The 18835-nt window shown below is 49.7% G+C and overlaps 1 protein-coding gene across 2 annotated transcripts in view; it reads right to left on the bottom strand.

Annotated features, from left to right (window-relative positions):
- The window catches only part of Nlrc5 (NLR family CARD domain containing 5), an 80203-nt gene that overhangs the window by 4035 nt on the left and 57333 nt on the right, over positions 1 to 18835 (bottom strand). Inside the window, exons 28-44 of one of the 2 annotated variants that reach the window (XM_075976934.1) lie at positions 18357 to 18440; positions 17579 to 17668; positions 17264 to 17329; positions 16275 to 16358; positions 16103 to 16186; positions 10337 to 10423; positions 9736 to 9810; positions 8905 to 8988; positions 8593 to 8685; positions 6985 to 7068; positions 6316 to 6399; positions 3287 to 3370; positions 1635 to 1718; positions 1290 to 1373; positions 1087 to 1164; positions 349 to 432; positions 194 to 265 (exon numbers count right to left, since the gene is read on the bottom strand). In XM_075976934.1, coding sequence (XP_075833049.1) covers positions 194 to 265; positions 349 to 432; positions 1087 to 1164; positions 1290 to 1373; positions 1635 to 1718; positions 3287 to 3370; positions 6316 to 6399; positions 6985 to 7068; positions 8593 to 8685; positions 8905 to 8988; positions 9736 to 9810; positions 10337 to 10423; positions 16103 to 16186; positions 16275 to 16358; positions 17264 to 17329; positions 17579 to 17668; positions 18357 to 18440 — 1401 coding nt within the window. Of the gene's footprint in view, positions 1 to 193; positions 266 to 348; positions 433 to 1086; positions 1165 to 1289; positions 1374 to 1634; positions 1719 to 3286; positions 3371 to 6315; positions 6400 to 6984; positions 7069 to 8592; positions 8686 to 8904; positions 8989 to 9735; positions 9811 to 10336; positions 10424 to 16102; positions 16187 to 16274; positions 16359 to 17263; positions 17330 to 17578; positions 17669 to 18356; positions 18441 to 18835 lie in introns of those variants that run through there. The other variant, XR_012910951.1, reaches the window with a different exon arrangement.

The following is an 18835-nucleotide window of genomic DNA, read 5'->3' as shown; positions in this document are numbered from 1 at the left end:
GGTGATGGCCCTCTGAGACAGGGGCCACAGCTAGCAGGACTCCCTTTCCCATAGTGAGAACAGGAGGGACCAGAGTGGCCTGGCCAGGGCCAGGAGGTTAAGAAAATCCTCTTTTCCCCCACCCCCAGCTCTAAGTCCCATCTCATCAATGGCCCTCCTGCAGGGCTCCAGACAACCAGGGAAGGCTCCTTACTCAATTTGTTTGAGCAGTGGAAGACTCTTGCGGAAATGTGGAACAGACCCGGCCAGGTTATTCTCTGCCAAGCTGTGGGGCAGGGTAGACAGGAGTCAGAACTGCCCCAGACCCCCCCCCCACCTGTCTCTCAGCCCAGGTAGGGCCCACCTCACCTGAACTTTTCTATGTGTAGGCATTGCTCCAGGGCCTGGGCTAGGCACAGGGCCCCCTCAGGACCCAGATGGCTGGATGGCAGACTGGAAAGGAAAAGGTAAGAGGAGCCTGCAGCCAACTCTGGGGTTGGGAGCCTTCCCTAAGCCTCTGACTGTAGCAACAACCTTAGCTGGCCTTTGACCCTGTCCCTACCCACAAAGAACCCAGTGAATGCCAAGGTCCCTCCCTAACCTAGGGGTCTGAGATGCTAAGTCCAAGCCTTGGCTTCTTCGTGTATTAGGAAGTAAAGCTTTCCATCCTGTTTCTAGTCTGAGACCTTTCCTAGAAAATGGTACATACAAGAATCACAGCCCCAGGGCTGCCTGGAACTCAGGAAGCCCTGGTTTTGACCTATAGAGGATGGAACAATGCCCTTGTAGCTTTTTCATGTAGCCTTTTGCCAACATTAATTCAAACACCATCAGAGACTTGCTCTTAGGTAGAAAAGCTTAGATTGGTAACATCCTTTTACAAATGAGGAAACTGAGACTCAGAAGGGGCAGAAGTTTGGCTAGGAGCTCACAGCGACAATGGGTAAGGTCAACATTAATCTTAGTCTGGGGACTGGGAAGCGGCAGCAGAGAAGCGGTCATTCCAACCTCAGGCTAGGCTACTCAAACTATGGGTTGCTTGGATCCCACTTCTCCTGGGTCCCCTCTCTACTGCTCTGTATGCACAGTTGGCAGGAAGACACTTACCACAGGACCCTCAGTTGTGGGGGCAATCTCTGAGCCAGCCCCAGGGCCGTGGGGTCCCCCAGAGCATTGTTGCCCAGTCTGAAAGAAGAAAGGGGTGAAGGAATGAGTATGGGCAGCCTGCTCAGAAGCCCCACTGGGCCCTGCTCTGAAGGGACAAGGGGGCCAGCGGGCCTGTGGGATACCCCACCTGGATGGACACTCACATGATCTCCTCCAAGCACCCGCAATGGATGAGAGACTTTGCCAACGGCACTCCCCCCGCTGGGCCAATGCTGTTCCCTGAGAGGCTGTGGAAGGCAAGGTTATTGGACCCTCTCCTCCTGCATCCCTCCCCACTACATCTGTACTAGAGATGCAGCCATGCCTGCATCCTGATGAAACACAAAGACCCAGAGAACAGGGCCTAGGAGATCACGAACTCCCCCTCCCTAGCAACAAGGCTGGGAGAGAGTCCCCTTTCCAGTGCTGGCCTGGGTCAGGGTCCAGTATCTCCCAGGAGCATGGTGTTGTTGTCCCTGCGGGCTCTTTTCAGAAGGGCTGTGACTCACTCTAACTTCCTGAGCCCTGGAAGCCTTGGCAAGATGGCCGCTAAGTTCTGGGTACCCGCGTCTCCGAGCTGGTCGTGTCTCAAGCTTGGGGAGGAAAACAAAGATGAAGGAACATCAGCTTGCCACCCATCTCTTGCCATAGCCCTCCTGGTTATGACACACAGAGAAAGGCCTCAGCTCGTACGAGAGTTTCATCATCTCGCGTTTGGATGAGATTCCTAATTCATGGTATCTGTTTAGGGTAGTCTCCCTGCTGCCATCCTAAAATCTTTCCTGATACCTTGCATGCCATCTTTGGGGGTCCAAAGCTCTCCCCTGGAGTTGCCTAGGCAGGGTGGAAGTGTGTGAAGGAGGACACTAAGAAGTGAAGGGCTTACTTGAAGAGATACCCACCCCTCTTCCCCATCATTTTATCCTGACAAAGTTGTTTGGAATCTGGGGGAAGGGCAGGCAACTTTCCCCAGCTCCTCCACGCTGTCGGCAGCTCTGAAGAGCGTTGGGAAGACATCAGCCATCATCACATGATGCCATTCCTGCTCAGCCTGGAGACACATAATACAGGCCCCCGAGGGGCACAGGGGCTTTGCAGGCACAGTATGGAGAACTCTTCAGACTGCCGAACTTGTATCTGTCCAGAAATTCATATGCCACTCATAAAAGCCTTTGGAGGAAAGGGAGCTGGTGGCAATGACGGCTCTCAGTGTCCCGGGTAAGAAAACTGAATTGCCGGAGTCTCACAGTGACTGGCAGGCAAAGTGGTGAAGCTTAAAGCTCCTGGGCCTGCAGCAGACACTACGATCCTCAGCTTGGCCTTGTTTGCCTGGACCCCATGAACTGAGTTCCCAGGGGAGTCTGGCAGGATGGCAAGCTCTTGTGGGTTCCTCACTTAAAGGCATCTTAACCGAAAGGGGGCTTTCTCTGATATCATGGACACTACCACCACCACCACCAGTAGCTCTCACCCCACCCCCTACCTACCCCCACCACCATCACCACCACCAGCAGTAGGCCCCACCCCACCCCCACCCCTCACTACCACCATCACCCCCTCTGCCTTTTCTGCATCTGGATTGGTCTTGCTTGTATGAGAGCCAAGAGCTAAGCTAAACTCAAAGTAAACTAAACTGCCCAGGGTTGTTTATTCCTTCACGTTGACGTTTAGCCAACTGCCTTGCAGTGGATTGATTTTGGATCCTATGTGCCACATGCTGACCACAGACCCTGCCAGAGCCATGTGGGCCTATGACAGAACCAAATGCCCGTGGCATTCTCTTGTCAGCTCGGCAGGGAGTGGTGTCCCTCACTTCACAAAGCGTGGCCTCTGGCCCTGAAAACGGTCACCACTGAGGTGCTCATGGGAAACACAATCGGCACCTGGACCTGCACAGAAACGACTCTCATCTTAACACAAATCTACAGAGAGTTCTAGGCATTGGGCAGGGCTTTTATGGGGCTCCCAAAGTGAGCCCACCTTGCCAGGTCACCTTTGTAGCCAGGAGGAAGCTGCTGGCACTAGGAGGCAAGGACAATGAAAGCCCAGGGAGGACCCCAGAAGGAGTCAACCCGGGTTATAAAGGAGGTGTGCCCAGGATTTCCAGACAGAGCTGACCAGTGGTCCTCTCACTCTTTCCCAGGGGTCACTGATTACTCACCTAAGGTGCTGCAGTAGGGTCATGTGACTTAGTCCTTGAATGAGCAAGGCCAGGGAGGAGACTTCCAGTGGAACGTGACTGAGGCTAGAGAGAGGGGGTCAGGTGAAATTTGCATGCCTGGGATGCAGCCGGAAGCCCCTTCTTGACGGACTCGTGAGGGCTCTGCACTTAGCACTCCCACAGCCCTCCGAGGTGAAGTGTGAAAAGAAAAGGGCACCCAGAAAGTGTACAAGGATTAGAGTCACATGGCCCAATAATGACTCTGTGTTCTCCACCACAAGCTTAGACTGAGCAATAACAGAGATCACATAACAGTGACCAAAGACTGGGCTGGGGCCATGCTGAAAGGTGGGCACACTGCTATCTCCATTCTACAGATGAGGAGCACTGAGGCCCAGAGAGGAAGGGGGCGTACTCAGGGTCACAAGAGAAAGCAGCAGCAGCAGCAGCAGCAGCAAGAATAGAACCTGAAACCTCAGGACCCCTTTCTAGGGCCCCAGCCATGTGTTACCCACTGGCTGGTGATTCCAAGGCCTCCAGCCTGAGCCCCAAAGGGAAGAATGACAGTATTAGCCAGGCTTCTACCGAGGGGATGCCGCAGCCTCTGCTCTCGGCACGTACCATGCATCATTTCACTTAATCCTCATAATCCCAGAAAATCAAAGCTTGGAGAGAAGACTTAGCCTAGAGAGGTGAAGAGCGTGCCCGCACCAGCATGGCAATGTGGCAGCAGGACTTGGCCAACTGCCTTGATTTCCTAGAGCTAGGGTTCTTAAGGACACGTAATCAGTGCTGAGACTGACAAAACCTCAGCCCACGAAGACAGGCAAGTCTGTCAGGAGCCTATCTACCGCACCGGGATGGCGTGGCTCTGAGCAGGGTCCACTTAGAGCCTATCCATCATACGGGGATGGCGTGGCTCTGAGCAGGGTCCACTTAGAGCCTATCCATCATACGGGGATGGCGTGGCTCTGAGCAGGGTCCACTTAGAGCCTATCCATCATACGGGGATGGCGTGGCTCTGAGCAGGGTCCATGTAGAGCCTATCCACCACACCGGGATGGCGTGGCTCTGAGCAGGGTCCACTTAGAGCCTATCCATCATACGGGGATGGCGTGGCTCTGAGCAGGGTCCATGTAGAGCCTATCCACCACACCTGGATGGCGTAGCTCTGAGCAGGGTCCATGTAGAGCCTATCCACCACACCTGGATGGCGTGGCTCTGAGCAGGGTCCACTGTACCTGGATGGCACAACTCTACGCAGGGTCCACTCCCTATCCTGTGAGGACCGCTGGAAGAAGCTGGCTCAGTTTGAGGGGAGCTGTCAGTGGCAGAAGACAGGGAATTGACCAATCTGGCTTCTGTACACTGAGGACCCATCTGCTTCTTCCAGACAACAAGGAAGGAAGTAGTAAGGAGCAGCCTGAGTGTCTGGGACTTAAGACTGAGGGTGATGGGCACGATGATCCAACCTACAGGATCACCGACCCCTAGCCCTGGCCAAGGCTTCGGGATCACACAGATGAATGAGCCAATGAGTGATCTTCTTGGGTCTTTAACCTCTCATAAAGCTTCTGGAAGATTCCAGAAGACTAAGAAAGCAGTGAGCAGCTGGGGAAAGTCCAAGCAACAGCTCTGTGGAAAGACTGGGGTGGAGAAGTGGGGTGGGGCTTGGTTTCCTAGTGGCCCAAGGTTTCCTAATGTCTCCCATCCTCAGTGAGTTCCCCTAGATGAGCTAAGAGAGATAGACCAGGGGCCTGTCATAGCTATGGGATGAAAGACGGGCTGTTTTTCAACTACGTGCGGCACATATGTGGAGAAAAGTCTGGCAAACAGTTCACAAGACTGACTGTTTCGGGAAGTTTCCTGAAGGAGCTCATCTCCAGGGGATTTCACTCTCTTTGTTGCATAGTTTTGAAATTATGGAGCTTTTTATAGCCAGGGTGTATTTTGGGTCATCAGAAAAACAGATTCAAAGCCGAAGATGAAGTTAAATGTGCTCACAAGATATTGCCTAAGCTGGGTCTATGCAGGATGGGACTGCGTTTTGGATTGGGCTGTTCCTGGCACCTCTGTGAACTTGATGACTGCAAATTACTAGGGAGAGTAGAAGTAGAGTTACTGAGAGACACCTGTTGGCTGGCAGGGTGGCTCAGTAGGTAAAGGTGCTTGGTGCCAAAACTGAGGACCTGAATCTGATCCCTGAATCCCACGGTGGAAAGAAAGAGCTACTCCCTAAAGTTGCTCTCTGATCTCTGGGTGTTCACCAAGGCCGTGCAAACATGCATGCTGGCATGTGCACATGATGTAGGAGGGAGGGAGGGAAGGAGGGGGAGAGGGAGGGAGGGAGGGGGAGGGAGCACTGTGCTGGTGCCAGAAGCATAGAAAGGGTTCTGCCTAGCATCTGTGTCCTCTCTTCTGTAACAGCATCTTAATCATCACCCTCTCTAAGTCCAGAGGACAGTGCAGGCCTTAGCTCTCATTCAGGTCTGTGACCTGAGCTCAGGCAATGTCTCCAACTGAGCACGGGGAGAAATGTGCTTCCTTCCGCTAAGAGGAAAGAAAGATGTGGAGGTGCTGGGTGGGACAACACAGACCAGTAGCTGACCCCTGGATCCAGGCATGCTGGAGTTTGTTGTCTTGGTTTTGTTGTTTTGTTTTTTAAAAGAAGGAAGCCTCTAAGTTCTGCCTAGGATGCTTTGGTTTGGGGATTATGTGTCCAGAGACCAAGCATCCTGATAAGGCTCAGCTCAGCAGGGGAATAAAAGGTGGGGGACGCCATCCAGAGTCTCAAAGGTACATCCAGAGAGGAGACGGGGAGACAGTGGATCCTGAGTGTGTTTCATGTACTCCCCTGCATGGACCCCACTCATTCCCCCATTAATTCCCACTAACTCTCCTCCCAACTGACCTCCTCACTCCCCTCCCCATGAACCTCCTCACTCACCCCCTCCCAATGAACCTCCTCACTCATCCCTTTCCCATGAACCTCCTCACTCACCCGTCCGCATTAGCTTCCCCTCACTTACTGCAACCTCTTTAGCCTGCAGGTCCCCTGAAGGGCTCCCATCAGTAGCTCTATGTTCTCCTCACAGAGATGGTTGTTAGAGAAACTGTAGAGACAAAGCAGAAGGCTCCATTCAGGCAAGTGCCCTGGACAGCCCCTTTCCCCAGGCCCTGGAGAGGCACTGTCCTACCTGGCCCTTGGCCCCTGACCCTGGGGAGGCTGACTGGAGCTGAGGATAATAGTCTAGACTTTCTGTGGAGCCTCTACCCCAAGGGCGTTCCTGGCCCCAAGGGCCAAGCTCTAGGGTTCCTACAGGAGAGGTGACAGTCACAGCTGTATCAGATAAGGACATGCCAGGTGAAGGCTTCGTATAGCTTGAGGGACATACAAGGCTATGATGACTGTGCTGTCCCTTTGTGCTTTCTGCACCCTGGCACTCACCACCAGCTGAGGCAGAGGCGGATTCAAGTCCCATTTTGACAAATGTGCCATCCCAACCCAGGGAGAAAGACAAATCTAGCCAGAGACACCCCATGAGTCCAGGGTAAAGGCAAGCTCAGGAACACGGTGTTCAGTCTGGGGACTGCTACTCTTGGTCGGGGAGAACAGAGACAGGTGGAAGCATCTCTGTCACCCTCCCAGAGGCATGGTTGTCCTCCCAGCACTGTCCTCGCCAGCCACCCCGACTTACTCCAGCTCTTCCAGATGGTGGCAGTATCCCAGACCAGATGCCAGGTGGACCAGGCTCTCTGTGCTTACACAGCTGAAGGTCAGTCTGTTGGGGACCAAAGAGTGGCAGGTCAGGCAGAGCCCAGGCCTCCGGGAGGTCTGAAGCTGATGACAGAAGCTGGGAGTGGAGCTTGGGGACAGTGGGCAGGGGACACCTGTCTTCCATAAACCTCCCCGCCCTGAACTAATTAAGTCAAGATGTGCTGGAGGCGGAAGCTGGGGGTCCTCGAGTCCCCCTTAGCCATGGTTGGATGCTGTGGGAATATCCAGCTGACACCTTCCAGCTCTGCACCTTCCGGGGTCAAAATCTGATAGCTCCAAGAGGCTTTGTTTGTTTGTTTGCTTCTCATTTTCTTTTCTGAGTCAGGGTCTCCCAATGTGGCCCTGACTGTCCTGAACTCACATGTAGACCAGGCTAGCCTTTAAGTCACAAAGATCCACTCGCTGCTGCTCCCAAGTGCTAGGATTAAGGGAATGAGCCACAACACCAAGCTCCAGTTCATGATCATGAGTTTTTTTTACTTGTTTTAGAATTTCTCTCCGCTTAAATTTTTTCATGTTATTCTACTTATTTATTTATAAAAAATTATTATAGGAAAGTAAGGAAAACCCCTGAGAGTGGGAGGCTCCAAGAATACCAAGTTCTCTACTATTTAAAGACTATGATTTTGTTCATTTATTTGGTGTGCGGGTGTGTCTGTGTGTATGCATGCGCATGCCATGGTGTGTGCATATGGAGGTCAGAGGGCAATTTTGGGGGGTTCTTTCCTTCCTCCATGTGGCTTCTGGGGACTAAACTCAGGTTCTCAGGCTTGGAAGCAAGAACCTTTACTTGCTAACCCATCTCACCAGCCAAGAGTTTCTTGATGTACTAAGTTGCACTGAACGTCAAATGCCTCCAATTGAGTTGGGCATGGGGGCTCATTCTAGTAACCTTAGCAGTCAGAGGCTAGGACACCAGGGTGGAGAGTTCGAGGCTAGTCTGGATTACATATTGAGACCCTGCCTCAAAATCAAACCAAACCCAACTAAACTCCATTTTGTAGTCTTCGTTCTGATAATTAATTCAGGCAAGATATACCAATGGATGCTAAAATTTGTGGATGAAAGTCTGGATATCCTGGTTATCGACAGTCTGAAGTGATCTTCCTACAATACACGTGCCAATCATAAAGAGAAACAATAATTTTGCAAGTGAAAGAGCATGGCAGACACCACATTTACCAAGTGACACAATTAGTGTCTGCAGTTTTTTGTTGTTTTTGTTTTTTGCTTTTTTTCTGTGTAACAGTCCTAATTGTCCTGGAACTAGATCTTGTAGATCTGCCTGCCCCTGCCTACCAAGTGTTGGGATTAAAGGCATGCACCACCTCCGCCCGACTCTGGGAATACTTTTTTAGTTGTATGGCTGTGTCTCTAAGATCACATTTAGGATCCTGTAGCCTTAGCATCGTCTCCAGGACTCTGGGAACCTAGCACAGGGAAGGAGCAGCATCCTCTGGGCCCAGAGGTTAGGATCAGGTCAGGTGAGCAGGCAAGGGGCCCTGAGTGAAAATGCAAGTCCACATACCGGAAGGTTTTGAGTTCACAGCTAGACAGCAGGAGGTTCTGCAGCAGCCTGGACTTGGTGGTGTCATCGTCACTGAAGTTAACCTGAGACAAGCTGCAAAGGGCCAAGAATCTTCCAGAAAACTGCAGGTTGGACACACTTTGGGGATCCCCATGAGAGAAGGACCCTCTAAGAGCTTTCCTGGGTATCCCTGAGTCTATGACCCTTGGCCTAAGTATGAGTCCCACTCCCAGGGAAGTGAGAATATGGGGTGAAGAAGACACTGGGGTAACCAATGAACTTGAAGCCACCTCTAGTGTTGGAAGTGCCAACCTGAGCTGTTGCAGTCTGGCACATGTCTCCATCAACTGTCTCATAAGAAGACTGTGGTCAGTTCCCAGGTCACAGTGAGCCAACCTGGAAGTAGAGAGAAAAAGCCACAGTTTCCACAGGGGGTCCCGTCCCTGCCTTCACACTCATGATAGATGGTAAACACATGTCAGTTAAAGGAAGTCTTGAGTTTACTACCCAGTTACAAGCATCACTGGGAAGGATGGTCCAGCTGGCATGCCCAGGCAGATCATTGACTACACAAGGGTGGGCATACAGACAAGGAGATAAGTTGGGGCTGAGATCCAGTCACGTTCCATGCTCCACGTCCCCAGAATGTATGCATGCAGAGCTGTATCCACTCAAAAGAGGGAACATTTCAATTTCCAAAATATGACATTTGAATTGAGAGGCCATCAATCTAGGCATCTATGAGGGTGAAGAGGGGGAGGACTTGGCCAAGTCTTGGCTGTCAGGAGTTATGGTTGAGATGGGGCATTTAAGATGAGACTTGGAATATGAAAAAGTAGAACCAGATATAAAAGGAAGAAGAAGACAAGGAAAAGACATTCTGGACAGAAGCAAGAGCCTGTGCAAAGGGCCTGAGGCCAGAAAGGGCAAGGTGGTGTTTGATAATTGAAAACTGCTGAGAAGGAATGGGGCTGTCGGGTTGGAGCGGGATGGGGAGTGACGGAGCAGACCTCCCAGGATGTGGAGCGACCAAACAGCACAAGATGCTGAGCAGGGGCTATGGGAAATACTGGCCCCAAGCAGGGCCACCTCCTGAGCCTTGCCACCAGCCACTCCCTGGAGGCTCCTGCTGCTGGGTCCCACCTGTTTGCCATGACCTCGGAATTGTCTTCCTGGTGAGGAAATTCCAGCCAGAGCCACAGCTGGGTCTCGGAGAGGCTGAGGGAAAGAAGAGGTATGGTGAGATGCATGGCCGCTTGTTTGGGCAGGTTGACTAGGTCTGAGTCTGCCTGCTCTCTGACTGGGATGGTACAATGGATCCTCCAGCCTCAAACAAGGGCAAAGACACTTCAAAAATGGCAGACGATGCCGAGAGCAGCCAGCACCGTGGTGAAACCCGTTACCACACGTGATCCAACCGAAACCTTGCTCCCGTCATTGAATATCTTACTGCACCCCAGTGCCACTTCTGGGTAGCCAGCATGGACCCTCAGCCATGCCTGCCTGGACCTCGAATCCTGAGTTTCCTTCCTCTGACAATGTGGCCTGCCTACTGCACAAGACTATACAAATAAGTATATAGTATATAAATGTGTATAGCTCTTTAGGCGTAGCCAGAAGTCTCTACCAGTGACAAGGCTGTTAACCTACGGGATAAAACACCAATGTCTGGAGGACTGAGGGTAAGGTAAGGCTGCAATAGTCATAGAGTGGTGAATTCCCAGGGGCTCTTCCCTGATCTCACCTTAACTCAGTGAGGCATCCTGAGGCCTGGGCACAGACTTCCATCACAGCTGGTAAGCTGATGTGGCCCACCCAGGGCTCTTCCAACCTGTCATGGAAGGATACAAACAAGGACCCCTGAGGTGAGCATCAACCTAGACCTGAGCAACACCTGGAGGAGGGATAGTGCCATGGGGAGCCTGGAGGATTGTGTGTGTGTCTGTGTATGTGTGTGTGTGCATGTTTCTGTATGTGTGTCTATGTGTGTGTGCGTCTGTGTGTGTGTCTATGTGTGTGTGCGTCTGTGTGTGTGTCTATGTGTGTCTGTGTGTGTCTATGTGTGTGTGTGTGTGTGTATGCGTGTGTGTATGTGTGTGTATCTGTGTGTGTCTGTGTATGTGTGTGTCTGTTTGTGTATCTGTATGTATGTGTCTGTGTGTGCCTACGTGTGTGTATCTGTGTGTGTGCCTGTGTGTGTACATCTGTGTGTGTGTCTATGTATGTGTGTATGTCTGTGTGTGCATTTGTGTGTACATGTGTCTGTATGTGTATCTACGTGTCTGTGTGTGGAAGAGAGAGATTTTTAAATTATAAAATCAGGACTGAGGATGTACTCAGTTGGTATAGTATCTACTTAGAGTACATGCAGCCTTGGGTTCCATTCCCGGCACCACAAAAACCAGGTGTGGTGGTGCACACCTGTAATCTCACCACTCAGGTGCCGGAGACAGGAGGATCAGGAGTTAAAGGTTATCCTGGGATATATACATCTTGTCTCAGAAAACAAAACAAACAACCCATATAATGGGGGTATAGATATAATAAAAAACATTTTATTTTAAAGTAAATCTCTTTTTTAAAATATTTATTTATTTATTATGTATACAATGTTCTGTCTGTGTGTATGCCTGCAGGCCAGAAGAGGGCACCAAACCTCATTACAGATAGTTGTGAGCCACCATGTGGTTGCTGGGAATAAAAAACATTTTAAACACGTGTGAACATGTTATAATGAAACCCATTGTTATAATAATTAACATATGCTAATACAACATAAAATAATTTATGCATTTAGTCATATGTGTTATGGGCCCTGTATGCTTCTACTGCACTGCTCTGCCATTGTCATCTGCATTAAAAGGGAGATTAATGTTTTTAAAAAATTCTTTTTTAATTAATTTTTTTTGAGACATGGTCTTGCTTTGTAAGCCAGGCTGGACTCAACCTCATTGTCTATATTTGACACAGGGTCTCTGTTCTCCACTCCATAAGCCAGGCTAGCCGAGCAGAGTGTTCAGGAACGCCACTGTTCCCAGCTCCCGCCCTCCTTAGGAAGGGATGCAGGGATTGCCGATGCCCACTGTGATCAGCTTTACACAGATCTGGAGCTCTGAATGCAGGCCCTCATGTTTGCACCCATCTCCCTGGTCCGAGCGTATTGTTTTTAAACAATATTTGTCAGGTTTAACACAAGTTGTTATGTGGTATAGGTAATGAAACCAAAGCATACCTAACTATAACTCCATTTTTTTTATTTAAAGGAAGGAAGATGTGTATGAAGAAAGAGGTGGAGTGAGATGCAAGGAAAATGTAGACTATCCTGGGCACTGGTGAGAAAGTGAAATTTTCATGAGTGATTTTATTTTGATTTTCTTTTCTTTCTTTTTTTGTTTTTGTTTTGTTTTTCGAGACAGGGTTTCTCAGAGTAGTTTTGAAGCCTGTCCTGACACTTGCTTTGTAGACCAGGCTAGCCTCGAACTCACAGAGACCCGCCTGCCTTTGCCTCCTGAGTGCTGGGATTAAAGGCATGCACCACCACCATCTGGCTCTTCTTTTCTTTTTTAAAAATGATTTATTTATCTTTATTTTATGTGCATTGGTGTTTTGCTTACATGAATGTCTGTGTGACGGCACTGGGTTTCCTAGAACTGGAGGTGCCCTGTGGGTGCTGGGAATTGAACCCAGGTCCCATGGAAGAGCAGTCAGTGCTCTTAACCAATGAACCATCTCTCCAGCCCTTGATTTTGGTTTTTTACATTTTCTAAACTTTGTTTGTTTGCTTGAGACAAGGTTTCCTGGTGTAGCCCTGACTGTCCTAGAATCACTTTGTAGACCAGGCTGGCTTTGAACTCCGAGATCCGCCTGCCTCTGCCTCCTGAGTGCTGGGATTTTAAAGGCATGCACCACCACTGCCTGGCTCATTTTCTAAACTTTGTACAAAATGCACAAATGAATAGAGTAGCATGGAAAAGAGCTACTTAAAACATTCCTGCTTTACAGTTCAGTTGCATTATTTTTTTTAAACATTGTTTTCCTTTATGCTCGTCTGGATTTTCTGCCAAGTTTTAAAATGTTACTTTGGGGCTTGGAAAGTTTTATTTATTTATTTATTTTTTTTGGTTTTTCGAGACAGGGTTTCTCTGTGGTTTTGGAGCCTGTCCTGGAACTAGCTCTTGTAGACCAGGCTGGTCTCGAACTCACAGAGATCCGCCCGAGTGCTGGGATTAAAGGCGTGCGCCACCACCGCCCGGCTGGAAAGTTTTATTTTAAGGCATGAGTTGGGTGATCTAGGAAAGAACTGAACGCGGGGACAGAGTCACATTTGCACACCCACATTCACAGCGCGGGGCTGGAAGCCGGAAGCACCCCAAGTGCCCATCAGCAGATGAAGGAGTAAACTGTGGAGACCCATCTGCTGGGCTTGGCCTGAAACGGAAGTTCTCACATCTCCAGCAGGCTCTGTGAAACACGCAGTCACAAAAGGGTCAATACAGCATGATTCTATGGACAGGACGGAACTCGAGGAGTCTGGTTCAGGGATTGCTCATGCCAGAGGCTGGGGAAAGTGGGACGTGAGGAACTGTTCACTGGAGATAGAACTTCAGCTTTGCAGGATGCCAGGGTGAAAGTCTTTAATACTTCTGAGCTGTACACTTAAGTGTGTTATGGTGGTTAATTTCTTTTATAGTTTTACCTTTTTCGTTATTTCACTTTTTGTATCTGTCTGTCTGTCTGTCTGCCTACCTGCCTACCCATCCGTCCGTCCATCCATCCATCCGTCCATCTACCTATCTATCCATCCATCATCTATCTGTCTGTCTGTCTATCTATCTATCTATCTATCTATCTATCTATCTATCTATCTATCTATTTTTCTATCTACCTATTTACTTTGAGACAGGGTCTCATGTAGACCAGGCTAGCTTCAAACACTCTAGGTAGTCAAGGCTGTCCCTGATCTCCTGATCCAGGAATTACAGGCTCCCGACAGTACTCATGGCTGATTTTACTATAATTTTAAGAAATGTGAATTCTTAAATCTTAAAAAAAAAAAGGTAAAGGACTGGAAAGATGGCTCAGAGGTTAAGAGCACTGGCTGCTCTTCCAGAGGTCCTGAGTTCAATTCCCAGCAACTACATGGTGGCTCACAACCATCTGTAATGAGATATGGTGCCCTCTTCTGGCCTGCAGGGATACATGCTGGCAGAATACTGCATACAAAATAAATAAATAAATAAATAAATAAATAAATAAATAAATAAATAAATAAATGGTAAAGAGAATAATCAGCCCTCATGTGCCTTTCTCTGGGCTATAGTGATGTGCAGTGCTGCCCATGAAGCCAAGTTTTGGGGTACAAACTTGTTAGCTCATCTCATGGAGCCTTTTGACATAACTACCACTTTAGGATAGTAAGTGGTTAGCTCCAGGGCACATGAGGACATGAACAAGCACAGTCCTGCCTGTGATGTGTAGTCACAGCTCAGAGCCATGGGCCAGGAGTGCCCAGGAGCCTGTATGGACATGGACCCCACAGCCAGCTCTTCCATGTAAGGACCATGTGAGAATTTCATATTAAACCAGAAAATGTATGGCCCTAAGGATTGCCAGTAGATTCCTTAGGTGTCCTGGCTGAACTGCAATCCGTATTTATTTGTGTATATGGGTTTATGCTCCTATGTTGAGAAATGTTTCCCATAGACTCAGGCGTTTGAACTCTTGGTCTCCAGCTGTGACTGTCTGGGAAAGTTTAAGAGGTACGGCCTTGTTAGAGGATGTCATTGGAGGTAGGCTTTGAGAAGTCATAGCCTCACCCCAGGTCAAGTTCTCATTCTCTGCTTTGTACTTGTGGTTAAAGATGTGATATCTTTGTCTCCTGGAACTACCACATCTGCAGCTGGCTGCCATGTGTTCCTGCCATGATGGGGTCTTTTTTTTTCTTTTTTGCTTTGATTTTGTTTTTTGAGACAGGGTTTCTCTGTGTAGCCCTGGCTGTCCTGGAACTCACTCTGTAGACCAGGCTGGCCTCAAACTCACAGAGATCCACCTGCCTCTGCCTCCCGAGTGCTGGAATTAAAGGCGTACGCCACCACCACCACCACCCGGCTCATGATGAACTCTTATCCCTCTGGAACTGTACCCAAAATAGATTCTTTCTTCAGAGTTCCCTTTTGATGTGGGATTCCCCTCTGTTTACTGTGAATATGTTTTATTACCATTGGCTAATAAAGAAACTGCTTCTACCTATGGCAGGACAGATTAAAGCCAGGCAAGAAATCCGAACATATCTATCTATCTATCTATCTATCTATCTATCTATCTATCTATCTATCTATCTATCTATAGAGAGAGAGTAGGTGGAGTCAGAGAGACACCTTGTACGGCTGAAGGAGAAAGACGCCAGAATGCCGGAACCTTAACTGTAGGCCACAGCCTCATGGTGGTACACAGATTAATAAAAATGGGTTAATTTAAGATATAAGAGTTAGCCAGGAATATGCCTAAGCTATTATCCGGGTCTGGACAGCCAGGCAATGAATGTAGTCTCTGACTACAGCCTTTGGTCACGTTTATCACAGCAACAGGAAAAGTAACTCATGCATATGTGCTCATATCCCAGTGTGTGCCTATTTGCACGTGTGTGTGAGTGCATTTGCACATCTGCATACTTGCATTTGGAGGTCAGGGGACAGACAACCTCAGATGTTGTCCCTCAGGACCCTCCATCTTGTTATGAGAGTCAGGGTCTCACGGGCTGAAGCTTGCCATGTAGGCTTAGGCTGGCTGGCCAAGGAGCCCCAAAGGTCCTCCCCATCTCCATCTCCTCAGTGTTGGGATTGCACTCCTCCTTTCTTTCATGGGCTTTCAGTTCTGGGGCTGAACTCAGGTCTTTGTGTGGCAAGGCAAGCATTTCACTGACTGAGCCATCTCCAGCTCCCAATCCTTGCTTTTAAAGAGATTCATGGTGAGATGTTTAGAAGAGGTATTTTTATGAGGTCTGTGTTTTACTGTAAAATACTTTAGCTAAATGAATGTGAAGTAAATTAGGAAGAAAATGAACAATTATCAAACACAGGAAATGGAATATGGGTTTTAAAAAGATTACTCTCTCTCTCCATTTTAGTGTGTTCTTTTTCTGAACACTTTTACATTATGGTGAGAATATAAGCATATTTTTTTTGTGTTCCATTAGGCGTCCTTCAGAACTTTTTTGGTTATTTTTAAATTGATTTTAATTATTATTTCCTTTGTGGTGTTTGAGATGAAACCCAGGACTTCATATATGCTCGACAAGCACTCTGCCAACTGACTATAAACAAAGCATGATTTATTTTTTTTAAACCCCAAAGCATAGCCTTCCTCTCCTCAGGGACAGTTTCTCTGTGTGCCTGGGATGGCTCTGGGGCATAGAAGTGGGTTCTTGAGCACAGGGAATGGCCAGGCTGTGACCGTGGGGACCCCATCTTCCTCAGCTTCCCCACTCCCCCTCCCAGGTGAAGGAGGGTACCTGAGGCCCAGCAACCCTGCTGGTCGATTCACCAGACTCAGGAGGTTGGTCAGCTGTGGCAGGTCCAAGTGGCACCTGGTCAACCTGGGGACAGAGATCAGTTACTGGTATGGCTCAGGCAGGCAGGGAGCCCCACTTCTCAGTGTCCCCACAGGCTGGGCCTGTCACTCACCAGAGCTCTGTCAGCTGTTGGGCCTGGCTCAGGCTGGGAGCCAGTCTGGATATGTGTTCTGGACTGAAGCTGCACTCGCATAGCCTGAGGGGAGAAAGCAGGGCAGAACCTGAGGCTTATGCTGCCAGCCTCTCCTCCCATGCTTCCCAGAGGACATAGGCCTATGCAAACTGACGGGTGCTGGGACTGCCTTAGGAGCTGGGAGTCAGTCCCCTGTGGAGCGTTTACCACACGGGTAGGGCACAGGGAGCCTGCCTGCTATGCCTGACTCTGTGGCTAACCGGGTAGTTCAGGCTCCCTGTGTGGAGGGTGAGCCTGGGCAACGGTTATGGCCTTGCCCTCCACTGCCTACAGGTAAGCTAAGTCTTTTGTCCCTGAAAAGGGGCTGCAGGACCCCAAAAAGGTTCACTCTGATATCAGGGCCACTGGTGCTTCTCGTGCCTCCAGGAGGGGCTGCCATAGAAGCTGGCCTTAAAGGGTTGAGAGAATTTTCTCTGAGAAACAGCAAGAGAAAAGAATGCTAGACTCAGGGCCCATGGTGAGCAGTGCGGGAAGGACCTCATCAGGCAGGGAGTGCTGGTAGATGGAGAGCAAAGGCCGTGTATGTGTGTGTGTGTGTGTGTGTGTGTATGTGTGTGTGCGTGCGCGCGCGCGCGCGTGCGCGCGTGCGCTCTCTCATGCACTGTATGTTTATGAGAGCGTATATGTATTAGTGTATATTTTGTGTGTATAGTCTATGTGTGATAGTATGTGTAGGGTGTGTGCATTTTGTGTACTAGTACATGTGTGTACTTTGTGTATTGTATAATATGGTATAATGTAGTTTGTGTGATGTTGGGGATGGAATAAAGACATCAGTGTTCATCAGGAAACCAAACCTGGGTTGTCAGAAGTTCATCTTAGGAGAGAACCGGTGAGGAAGGCATGGGTTCCTCAAAGATCTGAATCCCTACCTTTTTTTTTTCTGCTCAACACCCCACTAGGATTACCTCAGTATTGTCCCAGCTTCTTCCTCTTTGGACATGCGTATCCGGAAGTCCTGCTCAGAGTCCAGACTGTGAGAAAAGAGGGCAGGAAGGCATCAGCCTGCACTCTGGGCACCCAGGGCACTGAGTAGGTGCAGAAGAGACAGGCTGAGGCACAGGAAGCAGGGCAGGTCTTAGCCACACAGCCTATGAGGAATAAGTCTGCACACCTGGCCTTCTCCACCCTAGTGGCACCCATCAGGGAGACTCAAAATCACAACATAAAGCTGCAATGTGGGGGTCTTGCACTCCTCCATCAGTCAGTGGTTGGCAGCTTACCTCACAGAGACCTCACAGACACGAGGGCAGGAAGGCAGGGTCTCCAGCAGGCACAGGACCCCTTCCTGAGAGATGCCATTGTGGCTGAGGCTAGGAGAGAAGTTCAGCTCAGCTGGGTTCCTGCCCCTTGACTCCCCCTCCCATTTCATTCTCCAGGGAGAGAGAGAGAGAGAGAGAGAGAGAGAGAGAGAGAGAGAGAGAGAGAGAGAGAAGGGTACCTGGCCCTGAGTCCTCAGAGCTGCCCCTAATGAGCCTGCAAGCCTGCAGTTCTATGGTGTGAGACACTGAGGAGTCTGATCAGGCAACTCCATCCCTAGCAGGGCCAGGGACTCCCAGAGTACCAAGTTCAGTTGCCTAGCAACAGGCTGTATGAGGCGATGGAGTGAGAGAGTGGAAGATTCCTGAGAACTCTCCCTTGCTGCAAGTCCTTTTCCAAACTTGGGTCCCACAGACGCCGTCAGAGGGTTTTCAGAAATGGGATCAACCAGGAGCTGGCTGCTGCAGCCTCATAGCACTTGGTAGGGATGGAATGTTGCTATCTCGGTGCAGGGTACATGACGGAGGGGAAGGTCTAACTTATCTTGAGTGTCTGACACAGGATCTGCCCTCGGTGGGGATAAGAGAGGAGGTTGTGAGAGATAGGGCCAGGTAAGCGTCACTCTTTCCCATCACTGACTGTTTTCAAGTTCTCTTGAGGTGTTCTCTAAAGGGACCCACAAGGCTCTTGTCGATGCGTGGGGGGGGGTCCCCTGGCTGTCTCGAGGCTGCTCTTACTTACTCGAGCCACCCAGAGATGGGTAACTGTGGCAGGCATTCCAGAAGGCACCTGAGCCCACTGTCACCCAGCAGGTTGTCCCTGAGGCTGCAAGAAGGAAGGGACAATGTTAGTGAGCCAAGCTCTAGCTCCGCCTTCTCCTCATGGTCCCCGAGGCCACTGAATTGGCTGCCACTGCTCCTTATCATCACCTCGGCAAAAACAGCCCCCCCACAAGGGAAGCACCAGCACCGGTCTGAGCTACCAAGCCCATCACCCCACTGCGGGCATAGCCGCCGACAGCTGTACAACCGCCACTGACCCCCTTATGGGCACCTCAGTAAACCTGTGTTTACTGTGTCTTCCTCTGTTATCTGTGGCTCAGGTTCCTCTAGCAGGTTTTTGTGAGTTAGAAAAAAGCGGATGAGTTTTCCCCTGCCCATGGCCAGCTAGAATCTGCAATTTCCCAACAAGAATGATCCAAGGAAGGGACAAATGTTTGG

This window comes from Microtus pennsylvanicus, chromosome 6 (genome assembly GCF_037038515.1).
Source record: "Microtus pennsylvanicus isolate mMicPen1 chromosome 6, mMicPen1.hap1, whole genome shotgun sequence".
NCBI lineage: Eukaryota > Metazoa > Chordata > Mammalia > Rodentia > Cricetidae > Microtus > Microtus pennsylvanicus.
Note: the sequence above shows the minus strand (reverse complement) of the source record. Positions and strands in the feature narration are given on the sequence as shown.